This window comes from Xiphophorus hellerii, chromosome 15, assembly GCF_003331165.1.
Source record: "Xiphophorus hellerii strain 12219 chromosome 15, Xiphophorus_hellerii-4.1, whole genome shotgun sequence".
NCBI lineage: Eukaryota > Metazoa > Chordata > Actinopteri > Cyprinodontiformes > Poeciliidae > Xiphophorus > Xiphophorus hellerii.
Genome location: NC_045686.1, coordinates 383,494 through 408,632, shown reverse-complemented (window position 1 = coordinate 408,632; position 25,139 = coordinate 383,494). Strand labels below are relative to the sequence as shown.

Sequence of the window (25,139 nt, the reverse complement as noted above, 5' to 3'; positions counted from 1 at the left end):
AATAAAAACTGTCAATCTTTGTTGACAGCTGATCTTGAACTTTGTGTTGGGCCCACATTTCATTGATGTCAGTAATCTGGTTATTTTGTCACTAAATGTTTAGTGAGAAAAAGTTCAGTAAACTGAACAAAGTTTATCATGTTCAACAGATAAAGTTTTCATTCTAACTACAGTGTTACTTCTAATTGTCCAAAACTTGAGATTCAAATTGGTAAAACTTCAATGCTAATCAATTTCAGTCCATTTCGCTAAGTTTGAAACACTGTTGAATCAAATGAAATGTTTTCAAAATACCATATTTTAATTACCGGTACTTCAATTAATGGTTTTAATATATTATTGTCAAACTAAACTTAATATTTAACTATTAAAATCCCTGTTTTAATCCCCAGCCTCCTGAAATATACACTTGCAAAGGGTTAATAGTTTGAGTCATGCAGAACTGATCTGACCGTTTCCATAGCAACGTTCAGAAGCAAGACATTCCCCCAGAACTACAGTGAGCTCATTGTAGCTATGACGACATCTATGACATAGATCTATGTCATAGATCAAAGAATATCTGAGGTTATGAATGCGTCCATCTCAAAACATCAGGTATTTTACAAATAGCACTTTGACAGCATTTCAACCCCTCGATTTCATTTACTAGGATTTTAATATGGAGAAACTTTTAACAGCTGCCGTCTTTTTTCCAGTGTCTTTTGGTGCTGGGTATTTAATAACAACTGGTGTGAGAAAACTTGTGACCACACTATTTCCTGGTGTCACCGTTGATTGCAGCAGCTCTCAAGACGAGAACATGGATTACTCCGACTACCTGTTTAACACTTTCGGGCAAGAAAAAAGATCTTCAGAAAAGTCAGCGACAAACAAAGAGACCCAGGAAAAGAAACCTGTCATAGGGGACAAACCTTCATATGCTCCCTATATGCGAAAACCCTACCCAACCATCTCACTCATCTCATTCGACTTCGACCCCATTGAAGAAGAACGAAGAGATCGTGAAGAAAGGAGGAGACGATTGCTCAGGTGTGGAAAAGATAAACCTTGTTGTAACGCAGTTTGAATGCCTCTAGAAGGCACGACGATAAAAGGAATCCCAATAACAGCCCTACTTAGTGATTATAAGTTACAAGAAGAACAGCAGATCCCAGAAGACTCCATAACAGATATCTTTCTCAAGTCCTGGCAGGAATTGGCTAAAATTTGCAGAACAGGAGACGCATCTAAAATTATGAGGTGGTGAGCCTATGATTCGGATTTTACACCAAATAGAAATGATAACAGATTCAAGTTATGGATCTCAAAAGGCTTAACTACCTATTATTCATTTGTCCACAAAGGGATATTTCAGAGTTTTGAAACCTTACAGAAGGATCATGGACTGGAAAAAGAGGATTTTTTAGGTACCTGCAGGTGAGACATTATTTTAATAGAAATTTTAAAGAGGTGTTGAGAAAAAATGATTCCAGTTTCATGGAGGTATTTCTAACACTAATTAAACCCAGATCAGACAGCAGAATTATCTCCAAGTTATACAATGCCATACAGCTATCTAAACATGAGAATACAGAATACATAAAGAGGAAATGGGGAAAGGAAATTAAGGTAATAATCTCACAAGATGATGGGAAGAAATATGTCAACTGCAGTGGGTCTCGACCGGATCAAACACATGGCGGGAGTTTTGTTGGAAAAACATTGCACGATTTTTTGTTACACCCATTCAGAGACGATATCAAAACAACGGGGACGCCTGCTGGAGACTTTGCCAGTCTAAAGGAGCCAACCACTTCCATGTTTTTTGAGACTGCCAAGTAATAAAACCATATTGGGAAGAGTTCCACAAACATATTGAAAATATATTCAATGTAAAAATTTCATTCAAATGTGAAACGTTGTACTTGGGCAACCTACAGTTGGACACATGGACCAACCAAGACAAAAAACTTCTGGCTATACTACTGGCAGCCAGTAAGAAAGCCATCACAAGGAAATGGCTAAAACCAGACCCACCCACTATCGACGAATGGATTGAAATTGTTGATCAGATTTATGTTATGGAAAAGATTTCTTTTTCCCTCCAAGTTGAAAAAGGAAAGTTTTATAAGATCTGGACCAATTGGACTGAGTATGTAAAACCAATTAGATCTGACTTCATTTGATTGTTCTTGAGAACTATGTGCCCTGCCCTTGTATGTTCTTGTGTTTGTTTTATTGCTCGAGATGGTGCAATCCCCGTTATTGTTCAATTCTGTTCATTTTTGTTATTGTTCACAACAAAATTTAGTAATAGTCTGTAAAAGAAAATACCAGAAAGGCAGTATGGACAAAATCACTTGGATTCTCCGGTTGTATACTCATGTACAATCTTAGATGGGTAAAGCTGTAATTAACGAATGTGATGGAAATCTCTCTCTCTAAATAAAAAAATAATAACAAAAAGAATTGCACAAAAATCCGTGAGGGACGGCGGAGTCCCTGCTCGAAATTCTGTGAACGAGGAGTACGGAGCCTCGTGCCAGAAGCCCATTAAAATGCTGTCTACATCGTTTTAAACTGTGTGATTGTGAGTGGGAATAAAAATAGCAATAGGTATTTTGTTCCATATAACACAGTAGGAGTGTAACAGGTAAACCTTTTATGGATGCAAACTCGACTAAAACCCACCTGTTTAGGATTGTATTTGAAACGTAATCAATTACAAATTTATTGATGGAACCTGACTTAATGTCCTATTTTGATTGTTGATTCTATGTTGCATTGTGTTTCTGTGTTTGATATGATGTAAAGCACTTTGAAATGCCTTGCTGCTGAAATGTGCTATACAAATAAAATTTGATTGATTGATTGATTAATGGGTTCTCTCCGGGTGCTCCGGCTTCCTCCCACAGTACAAAAAGATTTTGTTCACACTAGATAATAAATGGATGTTTTTTAATAATAATAAGAGTAATATTAATATCGCCACACAAAAAAACAGAATATGCAGTCCATTACAGTTTTATGTTTTTATTGCTTGATGTTTATTTAAGATTATTAATAAGTGATCAATGTGGTAGATTAGCTACCGCTCTACTGATGATCTGTCAGAGTTGCTGTTTAAGTTGCTTTTTTTATTTTCTAACTGAACTGAAACACACAGGACTGACATGACGCCCCAATGAGGAAGTAGCTCAGTCCTCCAACAACCACACTGATATTAGCTGTGTCCGAATTCAGGGTCTGCACCCTTTTTTTCTTTTTTTTAATTTTAAAAACTTTTTTTTATTGCATTAAAATGTCAATACAATATGGAAGCCCGTTTCCGCCACTCTGTTAAAAAATGAATAAATAAATAATCTCATTATAATGAGATAGTATCTCAAAATAATGAGATACTAAATAATAATGTGTAATAAGATACAAAATATAAGATATTTTACTATTTTGTAGATATAATACTATATAATACTATTTTGTATAAGATACAAAATAGTATCTTATTTTGAGATACCATCTGAAAATAATGAGATATTTTGACATATCTCATTATTTTAAGCGTCAATCTCAAAATAATGAGATAATTTATTTTATTTTTTTTAACAGAGTGGTGGAAACGGGCTTCCATAGGTTTCCGCCACTCTGTTATAAAACATAAATAAATAATCTCATTATAATGAGATAGTATCTCATTATTTTTTATTTATTTTTAAATAAATAAATGGCAGAAACGGGCTTCCATAGGGTTTGTGAATACTTTTGCAAGGGGTTTCGTGAGTTCACAGAACTGACGATGTAGTGTATTGCTCTATGGGTACGAAAAGAAATATTCAGACAGACAATTAATAAGGAAATCTCTGTGCTTCAGTCTCGCTTTTATTGCTTCAGTTTTCCCCAAAATTCCCTCAGCCACCTCTACGCAAAGATTAGACCTGGGAATCCTTTTACTTTGTGGAAATTACCTTTGAATAAACACGGAGCCCCTGATCAGTTACAGATTATATCTAATGAAAGCGATCTGTGCGACGATGCTGGCACCTCTTGTGCAAACACCACTGACAGCGCAGGGCTGGCGGCAATTAAGTGGTTTTCAGTCAGTGCACTAGAAATAAAATCCGTTATGAAACAGCTGAGGTTTAAATCAAGGTAGTATGGAGGAGAGCACGTCCTTTTAAAATAGATATATAAAGGTTTCAAACTGTGAGCAGTTTTCAGTTACTTCAGACTCTTAGTTTTTATTTCTTAGTCCAAAAACTGTAGAGTTTATTGAGGTACCAGTTCAGAACAATTTAACCTGCCTGGAGCATCAGTTGACTCCTGAATATTTTCACAAGTAAAAACTTTGTATCTATGGTTTTTGTTTTCTGGTGGAAAACATCACATCACAGGTATCTATTACATGAAAATCTAATGGAGCCTCTGAGGCTCGAGAGTTTATGAGCTCGCTAACACCACATTTACCTAGCATCATTTGCACTAACATTGCTGTCCACTGAAATTTATCATTTTAAGCCGTTATTGCATTTATTCGTGAGATGCCTTTCCTCCCGGTCAATTCACCTTTTTGCCAAATCATTGCCACATTCATTTTATACCTTTGTCTCTAAATGTTGCATAATGGCTTATGTCTCATGGTAGCATTTTAACTGATTGTAAAGATAATAAAAAAGCCCAAGTCTCACACAAAATTTAAGTTATAAAACTATTTCCACTGCAAAACAAGGTTAGGTAAAATCACCTAATAGATTTATTTGCTGAAAGAAGCATGGCTGAGTCAAAAGAGGCTTATATCTTTGTTTTTTCCTTTTTACACCAACAGCTAAGGCCAGCGCACTGGAGTTGCTAAAGAATGAGTTAGATATGATTAAACAACAGTACCAAGGTATCTATTACATGAAAAAGGAAATAACATGTTACAATCTAATGAGGTCACATATTTGATTTCCAAGAATCAGAGCAATTAGTGTATTAATTAATTTAATTATTAAAAGATCTCAAGATGAACTTGTATTACAGTTAGTAGTGTGTACTAAACAAAAACTTCTTAAAATACTAATCCTTATGCAAATAATAAAATGAAGACTATTTTTTTCCTTTGACTCCTCTTTTTATTTATTTTACATAATCTCCAGCACAGGTAGAAGAGGTGACCACAATCAAAGCCGTGGCAAACAGCACTGAACACCAAGTGAAGGTTCTGTGGAAGGAGGGAACAGGTAAGTTAATTTATAATTTACCTCGCAATTGAGCAAAATTCACAATCATTTACCTTCGAATTGCTCTGATAAGCCTGAAGGTTCAAGCTCGTTCTATATTTTTAGCTTTCATATTTCAGCCAACACAAATGACTCACTATGTTTTAAACTCAGGGAGCATAAAAAAATACACTTTAGATGTCTCATCTATGCTGATTTAAGTAATTTATTTAAAAAATGTTGCAGCTAGGTTTTATTCTGAAATAGATTGGATGCTGTAACTAAATGTGGTGGGGAGTTTTACGGCATGACACCTGTGCATGTTCTCATGTTGCAGCTGCAGCCAGCTATGCTATAGACTGGCCATGTGAAAAGTGCTTTACATGTTTTAAAGTGAGTGAAAGAGAGTGTTAATGCTTAAAACTGACTTAAATTGTCCTAATTTTACCTTTCAGATCCTGTTAAAATTACTTAATTCCATATTACTTTATTTCTCAGGGTGAGTTGGACTTAATAAACATAGAGCTGCAAGAGGGTGGAGAAGAAGATTTATCTATTTACTAGATTGAAAAAGTAAAGAAATAAAAACTTTATGAATTGGTCTCGCTGCTGGAAATAATGAGAGAGAGAGAGGGAGAAAGAGAGGGAGAGACCGTATGTCTAGGTAACAAAGGCTTTAAGATTGGATTACAAAAATTCAACGTAAAAACAGTTTTTTATCCTTTAAAGCAACCAAATGGTGTGACCCTATTCTTACAGTCCTACGTAAATAGATAGAGACCCTATCACTATTTATATTTGGAGATGGAAATATTTTGTAACACCCTCACGTTGAGAATCAAAGATGTGGCATCAAAAACTGAAGGTAACTTAAGTTTCTGTCTTACAGTGAAACGAGTGGCTTTCTCAGCCTCTTTGTCAGCCTCGGGTACAGGACATATTGGCCCATTTAACACTGATGTGATTCTGGTATTCAGAAATGTATTTGCCAATATTGGAAATGCCTACAACCCAGATACAGGTATCCAAATGTATACCACTTCGGATGTTATCATCCCATAGAATGGCGATTATCAGTGGTTATCAGCCCCATTGAATGGCCTCAGTTGGTCCCTGCTCTGCCTGCTAGCAGGCTGTTATCAACCATTCTATCGGTGATAACAGCCGCTTGTCGCTAATAGAACCTTTTTTTAAAAACATTTATTTATAATTTATCTGCGAATTTGAACAGGATATTAAGAATTTACTAAAAATACAAAAGCCAAACGTATCCGTCATAAGATTTTAATTAGGTATTGTAATAATTGTTACAGTATTTAAAAACAACTCACTAAAGTCTAAAACCGGAGGTTTTTTTTTCTGTTTTGTTTATTTTTGTTCGCTTTTTTAAAGACCTATATTTCCAATATGCCTTTTATTTCTTTGGATTTTTTCCAATAATTCACTCAAAATAAATGCCAAAATTTAACATACTTGGTTAATTTTATTGGATCTTTACAAGACGTGTTCTCTCAATACATGCCGTGTTTTTATCTTCCGGTCGTGCAATTTTATTTATATATATATATATATATAAGCATACAATGAAATTAAAAGGTATATTCTAGAGTTATGTAGTGTTATGAGTTGTCCAACCTCATAGCCTTCCACTAGGTGGCTGTATGTACATCCGAAGTTGCTTGCAATCCATTAATAATGATAAGAAGAAGTTAGGGTTGGCCCTAATCTTATTTTTAATTAAAAAAATTAAAAATAAAAATACGGATGGATTTGCTCATATGATTATATGAAAATCTGTGTTTGTACCATATGAAAATGTTTAATATTTGTATTAGTAGTAATAATAATAAATTACGGATTGCACCCGACAAAACATTAGAGAAGAAGAAGAAGCTTACGTCATTCGACGCGACACTTTCCACGGTCGGAGCTGGTGAGTAGCCCCTGAATCTGTCAAATAAAAATGTAGTAAAAAACCTCAAAAGACCGAAAGTCTACATTTATAAATCTGCTGATGGTAGTTCTATGAGTTAATGTTAGCGAGTATGTGGCACAGCATGTGTTTGTACAGATTTAGACACGTTTTTAACCCTATTTGGTAGAAAAAAGGCTACTTTAGCTCGCTAAAGTAGCCTCTCAAAAGCCAGTCAGGTTCAAATGTAGCTGTCCTTCATACCTTTAACAACAATGTGCTAAAATTTTGTTTCATATATCTTAAAAAACCGTATAGTTTTCAGTATACTAGTTTATATCAGTATATTGATTTAATGTTAGGATTCTATCATACAGTTCATTACATTTCATCGTTTCCCACAGTGTATTATAAGCCCTGAGGCCTTCATTCTTTATTTGTTGCCCCACCAGGCTAAGCATTATTTATTTATTTAAGTCTTTGTAAAACGTTTGCATTTTCTTTGACTTTATAGTTATTGTTCAAGTATTAATCTTCCAATCTTTCAATAACACATAATTCTCAAAATGTAATTTCAAATTTCCCGTCAACTTTTAACATTTTTTATCTCAAAAACATGACCAGCTACAGGATGACTGACTGTCATAAAACTCAACCACCAGGCTTACCATGTTTTCTGGGGGATACCCTGCAAGCACAATGCATGCTAATATTTATTTATCACAAAGCAGAAAAAACAGCTACCTTCTGTTTATTCATAGTCATGGTTGTATTTTCTGTCTTTGTTTTAGGTTCAATGTCAAGAAGAGGTATGTGTAGCATCTCTTAAACATTGAGCTATACAGCGAGATCTAAGAAAATATGTGTTTGTCCTGAATATTATATTTTTATATGCTCTGCTTTTTTTCATTTCATGATAAGAGAGAACACATATCTCGGAGGAAGCGAAGGTCTTCCTCCAGAAAGCCTATAAAGAAGGGATGACCAGGGTGGGATCTCCACTGGTTGGAGCAGCATCCCAGGCCACTGGCTTGCCACCGTTTGTCATTGATGTATGTTTACCAAAGTTCTTTCTAGCCGTTCAATTTCAGAATTCAGAAGGCAAGATTTAATTTTATATAAAAATAAATTCAAGCTTCCTGTTTTGTAACAAGACTTTTATGTTTTTTAGAACTGGATTGGAAACTATAGAAGAAAAAAACCATCTTCTTCTCAACCTAAAAACAAGAAGTTATACACCAAGGACCTGTCTGGTTACAACCTGTTCTGCAGGGATCAGTTAAAGAACAAGGGTGAGAGAGGATTTACTGTAGCTGTTATGTTGACAAGCATTGTTGTGTGTATAGCTAGCCTGATCATTGCAATTCTCACTTACAGCACAGCCTTTGCTTTCTCCCCTTGACTCAGATTATCTCCCGCAGACGTTTCATTGTGCCAATCAGTAAACAGAAGGAGAAGTTGTTAAGACTGCCAATTTTCTGTGCTGTTTTAGAATTGCAGTCCGCCTGTAGTTGTAGCAAAGTAAAGGAAGCCATTCAGTCTTTGTTGGCCTTCCAAATATGGAATTAACATGGACAGTTGCCTCGATGAGCTCAGGTCTTCTGTCTTTGTAGTGACAGATTTTATGTATTTATTTATTTTATTTTATTTATTTATTTTTTGCAGCGAATGCAATTTCAAGTAGAATTTTTGGCATTGAACTGGCACATGACATACGTCACAGACAAACATTAGTGATTGGGTAAAATTTAACACCTCTGCAGAGGTGTTAAATGAGTGTTAAGTGAGCAATAGTGTCTCAATAGCCATAGCCCAGACCCTCTGGATGCTTCAATGTGTAGTACAATGGGTCATTTTTTTACCAGGCTATTCATAAACTTAATTTTTGGAAAAAGTATCTTGCCTTAGTTATTTTGTAGTTGTGTAATACTTGCATTGTTCTGTTCGATTTACTTTCTAGAACAGTGGTTTCCAAAGTTGATTCTCAAGGGCTGGAACCTTCATGCCCTTGAGCCATGATTGAATCTAGGTTAACACACCTGGATTCAATCATGGCTCATTAGAAGGCCAAAGAAGAAAATTGACATGTTGAGGAGGTTACAACCACCAGACAGAGAAGTAAAACAAGCGGTCCTCAAGGACCCAGTTTGGGCACCCCTGTAATTGGCTCTGCTCTGCTCACAGGAGCCCTTGACTGTTATTTTTTATAAGCCATCCTTACGAGACAAATCTGACTTGTATTGTTTAGTTTATCTCGTCAAATTACATTTGTGAGATCTTGAGTACTTGATGAAACTTTTCCTATTTGCCATGTAATGTTAGAGAGTTTCCTTAACTTTATCAAAATCTACACCCATTGAGTCGGGGTGAGCCATACGAGATCCATACGAAATCCATTGACATTTTACAATGTCAATGGATTGCTTGCTGTTTTTCTTTGTTTTGTTTTTCCTGCTAGGAAGCCTGAAAGATATTACGCAGAAATGGTCCACCTTGGCAGAAGAGCAGAAGAGGCAATATGCGGAGAAGGCAGCAGCTCTAAAGGTTCAGCGCACTTCAGATGACATGAGCCCAGATATGCGATGCCTGAAATTGAAGAAGCACCTAAAGCAGATGAAAATAGAGGTTTTCCATATATGCTAAGACCTTAAGAATGTTTTCAAGCCATTTAACTGTATATTGGAAATAGTGTTAGGAGTTAACCCTGTAATCATTGGGTTTCCAGTTTGAATGCCTACTACGTCTGTCTTAGTCGACATGCTTTGGCTGCTAGTGGTGCCAGTGCATGACAGCCTCACTTCTGTCAGACTGCCTGAAACCAGCTGTGGCTATAACCCTATTGGGTGGTGAGCTAATGCCCACCACCATCAGTGTGTAAATTACGTAATGTAGTGTAAAGTCCTTTCAGTTCCTCTAGACTGAGTGAAGCACTATACATTGCTCCACATGCCATTTATTATTTATCTGTGATAAGATGCTTGCGCATGACATATTTAGTCTGTGCTTGCAGTTTACCCCACTTAACTGTTTCACATCATAAAAAAGTGTTTAATCATATAAGATAATGGTAATAAAAAGAAAATACATTTTCATATAAAGATTTAATTTGATAACCAAAAAAAAAAGGTGACACAATAACTTTCACTGTTAAAAATGGAATTAGTATTGCTAAGTTTTTGTATTATTTTGCTTATAAATTTATAAGGGTCACATAATTTTTAGGCAAAGCATAGTGTTCTAATTGAAAATAAAAATTCAAAGACTACCTTGAATGTATTAATGTCATCTACCTTTTGTTAACATGAAGCCTAGGCGCAAATTCAAACTGGAAGACTCTTTTATCCCCACCGGGACCCGTTAATTGAAGCGACCTGCCCACAATCGTCGACCTATCAACGCCGGACCAAGCCACGTCACGTCCAATCACCGACCAAGTCCCAGCTGATAAGGACCTTCATCCATGGTGTCCTTCGCTCTCCAGCCGAGCTCAACTTGTTCAGCTGCACGCCTCAGCTCTCAGTCAGCCATCTCACCAGATCCTTTTCGTCGTCATTGCTCGTCCTTCCACCTCTAATGTCAGTCACAAAAGCCGCTTAGCCGCGGGCTCGGCGCCTTCTTTTCCTTCAGACGCTCCTCAGATGGAAGAAGAGTTCCTTACGGTCCAGGCCTCATTCATTCCAGACAGCTTCTCCCGCCGCGCTCTCGCCGATCTGGGATCTACCGGCCCTCGCTCCTATGCCACCCGCTTCACGATCTGTCTCTGGCAAGTGGACACATAATCCCACCGTCTACGTTGCATACATCCCCTGGCAGCCTTTCTCCGCCCCGGCCGGGCCGCAACGTCTCGCTGCTTCGATCTACGCTGCCGTTTCCTCCCAGCTCATCGTCCACCATCTTCCTTTCCACCGCCAGCGTTCATCGCACCGCCTTCCCACTGGTTCCCCGCTTTGGCTCAAATCCGCATGGCCGCTGTCAGCCCGCCCGTCAGCACCTCCCATCGGACTTCCCACGCCACGCCCGCCTCGGGCTTCGGGGGTAAGATGTAGCCTTCACGTGCCTCATTCACTCTTTACAACGCGACAAAACGTAGGAACTTTATTAGTTTATCCCCTTCCTGAACTCGCAGGCCCTACTCGCATGCGCCTTTCAGGTTGCGTTCCAAACTTCATCATTCTTACATCAATTAGTTACATTGGGGGCTTCCGTACTTCCCATGCATGTGTTCTCGCTCTTTTTCGCAGTTAAAACTGCTTATCTGATGTTTTCATGTCGTGGCCTTTTTCTCCAAGCCGCCTTTAAACGCATCATGAGTGCTGAGACGCTCGCGCTGGGTTACCCAGAGGGCAGCGAAGGAGAGCGCAGGCGCGTTAGAACCTCGGCAACAATCAGCAAACGCAAAGAACCGTGCAAATGTTTCCCCAAACCAACCGACTGAGGCGAATAGGGCCGTTTGATACAGGCAATCATAGCTAAAAGTTCACTCTCATAAATACAGATAGCTAAAAGGCGACTCTAGCACTTCAGTTAGCTAAAAGGCGACTCTAGTAATTCAGTTAGCTAAAAGGTGACTCTAGTAATTCAGTTAGCTAAAAGGTGACTCTAGTAATTCAGTTAACTAAAAGGTGACTCTAGTAATTCAGTTAGCCAAAAGGTGACTCTAGTAATTCAGTTAACTAAAAGGTGACTCTAGTAATTCAGTTAACTAAAAGGTGACTCTAGTAATTCAGTTAGCCAAAACGTGACTAGCAATTCAGTTAGCTAAAAGGTGACTCTAGTAATTCAGTTAGCTAAAAGGTGACTCTAGTAATTCAGTTAGCTAAAAGGTGACTCTAGTAATTCAGTTAACTAAAAGGTGACTCTAGTAATTCAGTTAGCTAAAAGGTGACTCTAGTAATTCAGTTAGCTAAAAGGTGACTCTAGTAATTCAGTTAGCTAAAAGGTGACTCTAGTAATACAGATAGCTGAAAGTCGACTCTAGTAATACAGATAGCTGAAAGTCGACTCTAGTAATACAGATAGCTGAAAGTCGACTCTAGTAATACCTTAAGCTCGTTGACAAGTAGCCTGCAGGCTACCGATGTTGTGGTACATGTTCAGCCTCGTAGATTCATTTCGCCCTACCCGTTAAATTTTATCCTGAGCCAGGGCGGTTCTCCGCTAATAAGCAAGCTGTCCCATTTTCTCATATTTCAAGCTCATGTCCCGTCCAGTGCTTTTACGCTTCATCTCTCATCTGAAATCTGCATACCATTTTTTCTCAGATTATCCTGCCACTTCCTGGTTCACTCAGCTTGTTCTCTAGCTCACTCAGGTTCCAGGCTCAGATGCGTTCGTTCCATCTCGCTTCTGAACTAATCATCATAAAGCACCCTCCGGTTTCCCTTACGGATTCGTTAACACGGCCATCAGCACTTACAAGCCGCCCTGAAGCCACGGCTTTTTATAAAGGAACCAAACCCCCTCATCATCGCCTGGGTCCAAGTCAAGTAGTCGCACGGCACTTTTCAACTAGCCAGCCAAATCAATCAATCAAATTCCTATCGTATAGCATGTCGTAAATGGATTAACATAACTGCGCTTTAAGAGCTCAGGAAACCGTCCGATTCACATTTACCTTGATTGGTTCCTTGTACTCTCAAGCTGCATCAGCCGTTGTTGTAAGAGCTCACGTTCAGCGTTATGAAGTAATCGTTAGAGGCCGTTCAGAGCTGTTTGTTCAAGAGACCGGGAGCGGGTCAACGAATAAAAGTAAGTTTTCTCCGCGTTCAAGCAGGATTCGTATATCCGAGCAACTTAAATTCAGGTATGTCAATCTAAAGAGTTATCATCAGGATAACGTTTTTTGCGGTTTATTTGTCGTCTCGCTGCCATCTGCTGGTACAAAAAAAAAAAAAAAAAAATTAACTCCATAGCGAGTGAAAATAATAGCTTCATTTGTCTCATCTTCTGTATTTCTCGTAGACCACTCTCAGCTCTATTTAATAAATTTCGAACCAGAAATCTCTCCTCTCATCCCTTACCGGATGCTTGTGGCTGCTGTAGTATTTAAAGATCTCACTCAACAAAGCTTTTAGCAGCAAGGTGTCTTCAGCGCAAGTGCTTTTATATCATAACAGCTCAAGAACCAAAGTCATGCATAGGGAAGCAACAAACAAAATATTATATCAAGTCAAGTTCCATCATTAACTTTGTAATTGAGCATGTTTCCAATACATTCTAAACAGGCGGGTTTTAGTCGAGATTAATCAAAGTCGTGTTTCAGCTGTTTTAAGGTCTCCCGGGAGTTGCTCCAATCCGCGGGGTTTAGATGCTGAATGCTCCTTCTCTTTCTGGCCTGGTCCCGGGGTCGTAGAGCGGCTCAAACCGAAAGACCTCATGAGCCTGGGAGGTTGATGCTTTACGGCAGATCCTCATTGTTTCGTGGTGCCAAGTCGTTCAGTGATTTGCAAACTAACAACGGTATTTCAAAGTCAATTCTTTGGGCAACAGGGAGCCAGTGTCGGGATCTTAAAACTGGCGTTTCGTGCTCCATCTTCCTGGTTTTTGGTGAGAACGCGATCAGTAGCATTTCTGATCAGCTGCAGCGTTCGATTGATTTGTCGGAAAGACCCGCGAAGTCGCGTGGCAGTAACCAATGTAACTGAAGATAAACACATGGATGATGATCTAGATCTGGCGAGTCGTTGTTCTTTATTCCAATAAGTGCAAAAAATTTTACATAATTTATATATGGGCATATATATATAAAAATCCCCAGTTCATCTTCAGTATTCTTTTCACGTAATGAGTATCTCTCCTCCGTGTTCGCAGCTTCCCTCAGTGCCAGATGAGCACTGCACGATCCACTGGTGGTGGTTGGTCAACCTCAGGCAAAAGTGCACACTCTTATGCAGCAAACGTGATGCATGTCCTTCCCCTCATCGTCCTTCACACTTTTATTTTCAGGTTCATTCTAGAATGATCTTGTCTTTCGCCCGTTTCCTCTAACGTCACCCTCTGAGTCTGATCCTAGCATCAGCATCCCACCTTCAGTAGCAGGCAGTTATTTTCTCACTCTAGTCTATTCATTCTCCCATCCTCTTTTGCTATCTCACAGCTAGCTTCCTTCCACCAGCTAACATATCTTTTCATAGCATCCACTTTACCTTTGTTCACCTTCATCTGCCATCTTCTCGTCTCTTACCTCTATCTCTGCAATCATCTTCTAATTACTCCTCGAGACATAGCCCGTAAGCCCCTAGTTAGCCTAGCTCCTCCTGCCTCTAATTCTGAGCTTCGGCCCCGGCCTCAGCTCTTTTGGGGGGATCTCATTCTCTATCAGTAATATCACTCCATAGTATCATTATTTCACCTCTACTGGCCTTCACCCATCAGCATTCCACCTTCTCTTGCCCCGCTGTGTCCCCGCTCACCCATAGTGATCACTCTTCTCCCAGCGGCACTTCTCCCTATGCCTCGAACCATTCCCAGCTGTCCTTCAGCCATCTGCCTCTCTCCTCTAATGCCTCGCTGCGCTTCCAGCTTGCTTCTTTTTCTAACCAGCTGCCCCTCATCCCTTGTCCTGTTCCTTCCTCTGCTGGTCCCTTCCATGTCTTCGTTACCTCCTAAGCCCTGCCGCTACCAGCTGGCTTCTTTTCTAGCCAGCTGCCCCGTATCCTTTTCCCCGCTCCATCTCCTCTATTCAATGCGTCCCTTTATCTTAAGCCCTGCTCCCTCTATCCTATACCCTGCTTTAGTTAATGCTGGCGTTTTTTAACCAGCATCCCCCCATCATATGCCCTGCTCCCTCTATCCTACACCCCTCTTTAGTTAATGCTGGCGTTTTTCAACCAGCATCCCCTGTCTTACGCCCTGCTCCCCTCATCCTACACCCCTCTTTAGTTAATGCTGGCGTTTTTCAACCAGCATCCCCTGTCTTATGCCCTGCTCCCCTCATCCTACACCCTCCTTTAGTTAATGCTGGCATTTTTCAACCAGCATCCCCTGTCTTATGCCCTGCTCCCCTCATCCTACACCCCTCTTTAGTTAATGCTGGCGTTTTTCAACCAGCATCCCCTGTCTTATGCCCTGCTCCCCTCATCCTACAACCCTCTTTAGTTAATGCTGACGTTTTTTAAACCAGCATCCCCTCTTCTATCCCTTCATTCTCACCCCACGCATTCCCCGCCGGCTTTCCTATCATCATGCCCTGCCGTGTCCTCTGCCAACTATCGCCAGCCCACGTCCATCCCACTAGTCCCGCAGCATTTCCAGCCGGCTCATCCTCCAGCATCCCTATGCCCTGCGTTCTGCTACCCCATGCCCCGTTGTGTCCTCAGCCGGCCGTCACCTCCCAACATCCCTTCCTCCCTTGTCCTGCCGTATCCCCAGCCGGCTCTCACTCCACGTCCCTATGCCCTGTGTTTTGTGTATTCTACCGCCTCTTGCCCTGCAGCATTCCCAGCTGGTCTTCACTTCCCGTCCTACTCTCCCTCTCCTTTAACTGTCATGTCACGTCCTTTACGTTATTAACTCGGTAGCCAAAGTCAGCGCAACTTCTTTCCCCCTTTTACTTTCTGCCTTATATTCACGGCCTCGGCCCCGGCCTCGGCCTCTTTTTGGGGGATGACGTTCCTAACAGCATCGGGGATGCTCATCTGAAGCCTATCGCTAACGCTGCGATAACCGTTATCCCCAGCCGGGGCCCGAGCGCCAAAGACTTTAAATTCTGTTTGTCAATAAACTCTTCTAATTGTCTTTTCATCTCCGTCTGAGTCTCTCCAGATTGAAATGAAGCCTAGGCGCAAATTCAAACTGGAAGACTCTTTTATCCCCACCGGGACCCGTTAATTGAAGCGACCTGCCCACAATCGTCGACCTATCAACGCCGGACCAAGCCACGTCACGTCCAATCACCGACCAAGTCCCAGCTGATAAGGACCTTCATCCATGGTGTCCTTCGCTCTCCAGCCGAGCTCAACCCACCACCACCCCTTCTCCTCCATTCGCCCGGTCCTGAGGCCCGCACCCTTCTTCAACCTCCACCACCAGTGCCGGGCCCCGGGGGATGACGTTCCTAACAGCATCGGGGATGCTCATCTGAAGCCTATCGCTAACGCTGCGATAACCGTTATCCCCAGCCGGGGCCCGAGCGCCAAAGACTTTAAATTCTGTTTGTCAATAAACTCTTCTAATTGTCTTTTCATCTCCGTCTGAGTCTCTCCAGATTGAAATGTGTAATAGAAATATTGAATGTTTATATTACATGCCATATTTCTATGTTTTATTTTTTACTGTTTTATTTCTTACTGACTTAAAATAATGAAAATTTTCTAGCTCAATAACTTTATTCCTATCCTTTGTAATGTTATGTATATCTGCTGTTTTGAATGACTCTTCTTTTGATCTTTGTTGAAGGTTGCCAGTCTTGAGAAGCTTGGTGTAGAGACTGGTGTAATGATGTATGACCATCAAAAGCCTTTCTTAGAAGTCCTAGAAGTGAGCAGCAAAGGTGCTTCTTCGTTCTTCGACAGTACCGACGTACTGGACAACTTTGCACTGCATTTCAAAGGTTTTCACAAACTGACAGGGATACCTCAAACTCAAATAACAGCTTAGTGGACTTAATATTTACATGATCTTTTCTCTCTTGTTTGCACTGTGTTTTAAGGAAAATCATCATCTACTTCTGCTGCAAAAGAACCGGTTGATCCAATGGTTAAGAAAGTGCAGGAGCTCTTCAACAGGAAATACAGTAAGAATACATTATCATACTCTAGTAATTTTCTAGTCATGGTCAATGTAATGGATTCATAATTTAACTTCATTGCAGTAATAAAGTTGGTATCTGCGTATATGTCGACATAATGGTCTGTAACACCTTGTCAATTAACCACGGGCCACATGTATGATTGTGCGTACGCACCAAAATATGCCATATTTGATGCACAAGTTGATATGTATAAAAATGAGCTTTGTGTGACAGTTTTTGTAAGCTTCACACTAATTTCAATATGTATTAATGGGTGGCAACAGAACGGATCAGCAGCTGCATTATATTTCCCAGTAATTGGGATTTATAAAGGCAAGGTGCACAGGTCTTTGCATGTGCACGGCTGTATAAATTAGAATTTTTTGGTGCGTTGCACTTTTCTAAGTAGTCAATTTGGAGCTCTGTATTACTAATCCACTTTTTTATCTTCAGCTTGACTGCAAATATGTACAACTTTTAAAAAAAATTTCTTATCTTTTTTAGATGAAGCGGGAGGCAGAGGAAGGCTCCCGTACATCTCCATTCAAAATGAAAGCATAATTATCAACGCTTTTGGTCTACCTGATGGCATCACTCTCAAAAAACCATGCCACTATGGACGTAAACAGTTAGAAGTCATTTTAAATAATGCGGCGAACATTTCCTTTAAAATTAGTAAGTGTTTGCGCATAAATGTTGATAGATTATATTTAGTCATCCGGTAAAAACGTACTTTGTAATCATGCAATGGGGTGGTCTGTTGTTGAGAGGTCATTTTCATAATTTTATGTTCTTATATTTAGTCATTCCTTTTGCACTGCTAGACTTTAATTTGAAGTATTTAAAGAGCAGAATCCAAAAGTAGCATATGTTTTGGGAAAAGCATTTGGTAAAGGATCCAAGGATCAGAGTCAAAGTCTGGAAGGCCGCATGTGTTGTGTTCCGGGGTTCTTTGTTTTCCTTGTGGGAGTCTGTTTGCTGCTTCTCACCATCTAGCCACCAGATAGCGCCAGACTCACCTCTCTCCGGAGTGGTGTGTCGTCATCCTGCGCACCTGAGATCAATCTGCTCGTCAGGCGAGGTGTACAAGAGGAGCTGACTGCCAGTACTTCGATGCCTGAGTGTTAGCCAGTAACGGTACCTCTGAGCCCCCTAGAGCTTCTCTCTATGTTCCTCGTGAGTTTGATCGTCTAGTAATTTCCTCGTTGCCTTCCTCTATCTTCAGGTCCTCCTGGATTTCCTGGTTGGCAGTCACGCCGTCCCTCCGTCACCACTGCATCTGAGCCTACCTGTCCGTCCTCTGTTCCACTTCCTCGTTGCCTTCTGGACTTCTGTGGCTGAGCTCTGGACTATCTGGACCCACAAAGTGACCAAGTCCCCGGACACTTCAGCAAACCCCTCCTAAACTCCGAACCTCCGTCTAACAAGTAAGACCGCTCCTATTAACAGTTGTTACTTCCGTCTCCGACGGCATTGAACTCATCATCTCCCCCCACTCTGCCTTTGCCAGTGAGCCGAGCGTTTCTGTGAGCCCGCTTCTCCCCTGGACGAGACCCGTCGCTTCACTATTTTTTTCTAGTTTGTGTTCTCAATAAACTCACTTCATTATATACGTGTCTCCTGTGTTGTGTTCTGCATGTGGGCTGGAAATATTGAACCCATCATGACAGCATGAGTTCTGTAGTCTGTCTTTATACACTCGCTCAAACTGCTGCGCCCCATGAATTGTGCTATTCACTTAAGTTTATTGTTTAGCACTACTGTCATAATCACCTTAACATTTTGTCATACTCATCTAGTATAATGTAGTCAAACTTCTAAATAACTATACTTGCGTACTATAATGGCGTGTCTGTAATAGCTTCTTACAGACACACTTTTTGTCCTTTTAGAAATAAACGGACAAAAAAGTCTTTATTTATAGTTGCTCCATTGTTTTGTACAAGACAATGTTTATTGTTTTTAACGTTTCATCTCCTCGGCTAGTATGGTCACATGAGTTGAAGGATAACAGACAAACGCTTACGAATACTTTCTATGGCAGGTAAAGTGGAAAACAAACAAAAACCATCTCTGTCTCAAATGTTTGCTGAAAGAACACGGATGATGGGAAGTAATACTTTAGCAGAAAGATCATCCATCCTCGTTTTTTTTGTTTTTTCTTTTTGCTTTCGAACTTCTGAGCTGACGAAGGCGTTATTGTGTTCCTCTGACAACAAAGAACATGTATTATAATTAATGTATTAACAGTGCAATAATTATTTTTATACAAACAAAATGCATGCAGCATTCACACTACTAATTTCAATTTTCTCTTCAGATGAAAAGACTGTTGAAGAATCAGTTGTAACATCTGACACTGGAGAGGTGATAACTGCAAATGGTATGTCTTCAGATTGAACTTTATCCACACAGTGTTTTTTTTTTCTCATAGTAAAGGTGGTTTGTATTCCTTAATACATTCTAGTGGTGTTAAGTAGAAGATTATACCTATGACTTTCAAATACACTTATTGGAAGGACTTCATTCAGTATCCCTTTCCATGTAATAGGGGGGTTTTTTTGGACTTGTTTTAATCATACAATTCCATTTGAAATTGTATATATATGGTTTTTATATCAGATTTATATTAGAAATAAATCTCTTTCCCTGTGACAATTCTATTCAGTGTATCCCAACAGATACCTGCTTAGTTATTTGCAATTATGGTCTGTGATGGAATAGTAACTGTAAAAACTTTGCAGAAGCAGATGCCAACTTACAACGAGAAATGAAACAAATATACCCTGGAGTATGGGAAATTGTCCTTTCGTTCATTAAAATTAATAAAGTACAATGTTGTTGTGAGGGACCAGACTCGAACTAGGACAAAAAAATGTTCAAAGTAGCAAAAATTCAATTGAATTATTCCAAAATAGCAAACAAAACAACAATTTAATGCAAAAATAAGTCAAAGAATAAATAACAATTTTGGGCCCAATTTAACTGAGGTCAACTGAATTCTAACTGAACACAAACAAAACTGACCTCCCAACAAAGAACAAAAGGCTGCTTAAATAGGGGTGGAGTAACCTAAATCTACCACATGAGGGAGGCACGACATAACAAAAGAACAAATAAATACAAAATTAACTAAAGCATTCTATGAAATAAATAAAGCAAAACTAACTCTTACTTAGCAGAAACAATAGGTGAATATTTAAGTGACAAAATTAACTAAATAAAAACAACTTGAAACAAGTCTTCCCCCTTCAGTCTTTCAAAAACAAATGGTATGCTCCAGGTTTCCTCCTCCAGCTGGTTTGTCTCAGCAGCACCTCAAACAAAAGACAAGTGTAAATAAACCATTCAGACAGACATTAAATAAAGTGTGCACCCATTAGAAAATATATGTCTAAATGAGATAACTAACTTAAACGTATAAACTGTAATATAATATAAAGAAAAAATACTAACACGATGTGGTGGTGGGAGGAGCATCCACCACACACTCCCCCTCCTCTGAATGCTCGCTGGCACAGCGGGACAAGTAGTCAGCAGTAATGTTTTGTCTGCCAGGGATGTGATGCACCTCAAACTTGTAGGGCTGCATGGCAAGGTACCAGCGGGTTATTCGACTATTGGTGTCCTTCATTTTCTCCAGCCATTTCAAAGCTTTGTGGTCAATTTCCAATACAAACTGTCTTCCCCAAGAGATAGTAGTGAAGTGAGTCCAACGCCCACTTTATAGCCAGACATTCCTTCTCTATTGTGGAATAATGGGTTTCTCTAGGGAAAAGTTTACGGCTGATGAAGGCGATTGGATGACGATCATTTGGAGAACCCTGAAGGAGCACAGCACCAAGACCTTTGTCTGATGCATCAGTTTGTAAGATAAACTCCTGCTGGAAGTCAGGGCAATGAAGCACAGGATCTCTACTTAAGGCCTGCTGAATATCTCTGAATGCTTGCCTAGCTTTTTCAGACCACTGTAGAATGTTTGGGCCCCGAAGACTGGTCATGTCTGTAAGAAGAGCAGCTCTAGCAGAGTAATTAGGGATAAATCTATGATACCAACCAGACATACCCAAGAAGGATTTAAGTTGTTTTCTTGTCTGGGGAAGGGGGCAGGACTGGATGGTTTCAATCTTTTTAATTTGTGGCTTCACCAATCCTCCTCCGATGACAAAGCCCAGGTACTCTGTTTCCTTCTTTGCTATGGCACACTTGGCTGGATTTACCGTCAATCCTGCTTTCTGGAGACGCTCAAAGATTACTTGTAGATGTTGCAGGTGTTCATCCCAGTAGCTGCTGTAAACAGTGATGTCATCCAGATATGCAGAGGCAAAATGTGAGAGGCCATTGAGTACCTTATCCATTAGACGTTGGAATGTGGCAGGCTCCCCATGCAGTCCAAATGGCATCACTCTGAAGTGGTAAAGGCCCCATGATGTTCTGATAGTCGTCAGCTCTTTGGACCTGGGGGAGAGTGGCACTTGCCAATATCCTTTGGAAAGGTCAATGGTGGTGAGATATTTTGCTTTGCCTAGTCTTTCAATAAGATCATCAATTCGTGGTGTTGGATAAGAATCAAATTTTGAGACTGAATTTAGATAGCGAAAGTCAATGCAAAACCTTAGTGTTCCATCCTTTTTAGGGACAAGAACAATTGGATTGCACCACTCGCTCTGTGATGCCTCAATAATCCCAAGGGAAAGCATTAACTCAACTTCCCTTTTAAGTGGTTCAAGAAGTCTCTCAGGTATGCGATAGCTCAGTCGTTTTGGAGCAGCATCCTCTTTTAATGTAATGTCATGTGTTATCATATCAGTGTAACCTGGATTCTCCTGGAACACACTCAATGGCCAGACAGCCCTCACCTCTGACTGTTTATCTTCTGATAGATGATCCAAACTGGGCTTGGAGGCTGATTGAACAGGAAAATATTGCTCCTCCGGTTCTTCATCATCTGCACTTCGGATGTAAAAGGAGGCAGGTTTTTCTTGGCCCCGAGACACCCACTGTTTCAGCAGGTTTACATGGAGAATGCGAGTAGAGCGACTTTAACCTGGAACAGAGACTTTGTATGTTGTTGGTCCCAGTTTCTCCAGTACCTCATAAGGTCCTTGCCACTTGGCCAGTAGCTTACTGTCCTCTGAAGGCAGCATAACAAGCACTTTCTGGCCTGGCTCGAACCCTCTCTCCTGGGCTGAAGAGTCATACCAGGCCTTCTGTTTGCGTTGAGAAGTCTTCATGTGCTCCTGGGCCAGGATTGTCATCCTCTCTAGCTTCTCCCTCATCTGGAGCACATAAGATACAACATGTAAAGGTTCCTTGTTAGTTTGTCCCCCCTCCCATAGTTCCTTTAGAACAGTCAGGGGTCCCCTCACTTCATGGCCAAATAATAACTCAAAGGGAGAAAACCCAGTGGAGGCCTGGGGAACTTCTCTGTATGCAAACAGAATGTATGGGAGCCATTGGTCCCAGTCAGAGCCTGTTTCACTCACAAATTTCCGTAGCATTTGTTTAAGTGTTTGATTAAACCGTTCAGTGAGGCCATCTGTTTGTGGATGATAAGGTGTTGTTCTCAGTCCTTTAATTCCCAGCAACTGATACACATCTTTAAGCAGCTTAGACATGAAATTGGTGCCCTGGTCAGTCAGTATTTCCTGAGGAAAGCCAACTCTGGAAAAAAATTGCACCAAACAGAATGCAACATTCTTTGCTTTGACAACTTTCAAGGGAAAAACCTCTGGATATTTAGTTGTGTAATCCACAATGACCAGCATAAACCGGTTACCTGCTTTACTCCTTTCAACCGGGCCCACTATGTCCATACCCAAGCGTTGAAATGGTGTACTCAGAACTGGAAGCAGTTGGAGAGGAGCTTTGCCAGGGAGTCTAGCCGATGTCATTTGGCATTCTGGACAGCTCCTGCAAAACTGCACAACATCTTTACGCAAGCCAGGCCAAAAAAAACAGCGCTTTATACGGGCTAAGGTCTTATGCTTCCCCAGGTGGCCAGCCCAGGGAATTGAATGGCCCAACTTCAAAACAGTTTCTCTAACTGCTTTGGGAACCACAAGCTGTTTAATTGGCCATTTTGTCTACAAAGAATGTCATTTTGAATGACAAAATAATTTTTATTGACTTTGGCTTCTTTGAAGCCTCTCACAAGACTTGAATCCTTGTGCTGCAGCTCCAATATATTACCAGGGATTTTGAAGTCTTGCTGTACCTCAGGCTCTGGTGCATCAGAAGGAACAACCACCGTCCCTTGAAACTTTTCCCTTCTCCGTAGTCTTTTGGATTTCCTGTCTTTAGTGTCCTCTGTGAAAAACTCCACATTGTGAAATGGTAAGGTACTGAGGTCGAAAACAATTTCCTCAGATTGCTTTGCTTGGGCTCGAGTTAGAGCAACATTACACTGAGGAGAATTCAACAGGTCAATCAGCACTGGCAGGTCATTGCCAAGAATTACTGGAAATGGCAAGTTATCTACTACCCCAACATTAAGCAGGTAAGTTTGTCTTTTTATAGTCACATAAACATCTGCTGTTGGATATTGTTTTTTGTCACCATGGACGCAGCAGATTGGAACGGTCTCACTGGTGCAAACAAACCTGGGTGAGATGTACCTGCGCTGGACCAAAGTCCGTGTACTCCCTGTATCAATCAGGGCCCTCAGTGCCTGACCGTTGAGCTCCACAAAGGTCTCCATTAATTGATTCATTGCTCCAACATTCTGAGTCTCTTTCCTGGGCACAAAACACATCTGGGACAACTTGACAGCATTTTGAGGACACATTGGTTTAGTATGACCCGCCTGTCCACATAAGTAACAAGTGGGTTTTTTCCATTGAACTTTTGAGCCAAATCTCTCTTTTTCAGGTAGCTTACCCACCGCTGAAACTGGTTGGGCTGGAGATTGATGGCGGCCATCCTTTTTCCAGCTTTGAAAAGCCCAAGAGTTCCTCCTCCTCACAGCCACAAACACATCAGCCAGTTCAGCAGCCTCCTTTGCAGTCTTTGGATTATGTTCTTTTATCCAAACCTGAAGTTCTGGTGACAACATTCTTAGATATTGTTCAAGAATCATTATTTCATTGATCTGTTCAACTGTCTTACCGTTAGGTTGCACCCATTTGATATACAACTCCTTCAGCCTTATGTAGAGCTCCTTTGGAGTTTCTTCTGGCTCCACCTGAAGCGAGCAGAATCTTTGCCTGTAGGTTTCACTGTTAATGTCATACTTCTGCAAAACAGCTAATTTAACTTGATCATAGTTCATAGACAAATCAACATCCATGTGCACAAAGGCACTTCTAGCTTTGCCTATTAGCAGAGGTATTAAATGGAAAGCCCAGTCAGTTCTTGGCCACCTGCAGGCAGAAGCTATTCTTTCAAAAGTAATGAGAAAATGTTCAATGTCATCTTCTTCACTCAATTTTTGTAATTTAGGTGCATGAGAAACATACGCCTGTGAATATAGGTCACCTGATTGACTATGTTGAGGTGAAGCTGCCACTCCAGGATCTGGTGGTTGTGTAGGCCGCACTGGTGATGTCTGTGGAGCAGTGGGAGTGGTCTCAGGTCGGCTCTCCCTTTTAAACAATCTGAACTGTTGTTGTAGTTCCTCAAATTTCTGTTGTTGCTTAGCAGTTTCTCTGGTCCAGTGATCCTCTTTGGCCTTCTGATGTCCCATGTGGGCTCTAAGAAGGTTGGCCAAGTCTGCTAGTGTTGGTTCACTCCTCTCCTCTTCCATGTCAAACACTCCACCAACAGCTCCACCTTCCTCAACAGGCACTCTTTCATCCAGCTCAGAACCGGGTTCTCCTCTTGTTCGTCCTCTTCCCTTTCCAGGCATTTTGGAAAAAGAGACACTTCTGACACCAACTGTGAGGGACCAGACTCAAACGAGGACAAAAAATGTTCAAAGTAGCAAAAATTCAATTTAATTATTCCAAAATAGCAAACAAAACAACAATTTAATGCAAAAATAAGTCAAAGAATAAATAACAATTTTGGGCCCAATTTAACTGAGGTCAACTGAATTCTAACTGAACACAAACAAAACTGACCTCCCAACAAAGAACAAAAGGCTGCTTAAATAGTGGTGGAGTAACCTAAATCTACCACATGAGGGAGGCACGACATAACAAAAGAACAAATAAATACAAAATTAACTAAAGCATTATATGAAATAAAGCAAAACTAACTCTTACTTAGCAGAAACAATAGGTGAATATTTAAGTGACAAAATTAACTAATTAAAAACAACTTGAAACAAGTCTTCCCCCTTCAGTCTTTCAAAAACAAATGGTATGCTCCAGGTTTC

General features: G+C 40.4%; 1 protein-coding gene and 1 long non-coding RNA gene across 2 annotated transcripts; both read left to right on the top strand.

The window, feature by feature from the left end:
• Positions 1–7,828: 7,828 nt before the first annotated feature.
• On the top strand, positions 7,829–17,547 carry LOC116734574 (uncharacterized). Its single transcript, XM_032586053.1, has 7 exons — positions 7,829–7,901; positions 8,014–8,144; positions 8,264–8,384; positions 9,551–9,717; positions 16,489–16,642; positions 16,742–16,825; positions 17,327–17,547. Exons 1-7 carry the CDS (start codon positions 7,856–7,858, stop codon positions 17,545–17,547), a joined length of 924 nt encoding a protein of 307 aa, XP_032441944.1. The 5' UTR covers positions 7,829–7,855.
• A 214-nt stretch (positions 17,548–17,761) lies between these two features.
• LOC116734487 (uncharacterized) lies at positions 17,762–18,486 on the top strand. Its single transcript, XR_004342229.1, has 3 exons — positions 17,762–17,959; positions 18,048–18,249; positions 18,333–18,486. It is a non-coding gene; the product is annotated as an uncharacterized LOC116734487 (long non-coding RNA).
• The last annotated feature ends 6,653 nt before the right edge of the window (positions 18,487–25,139 follow it).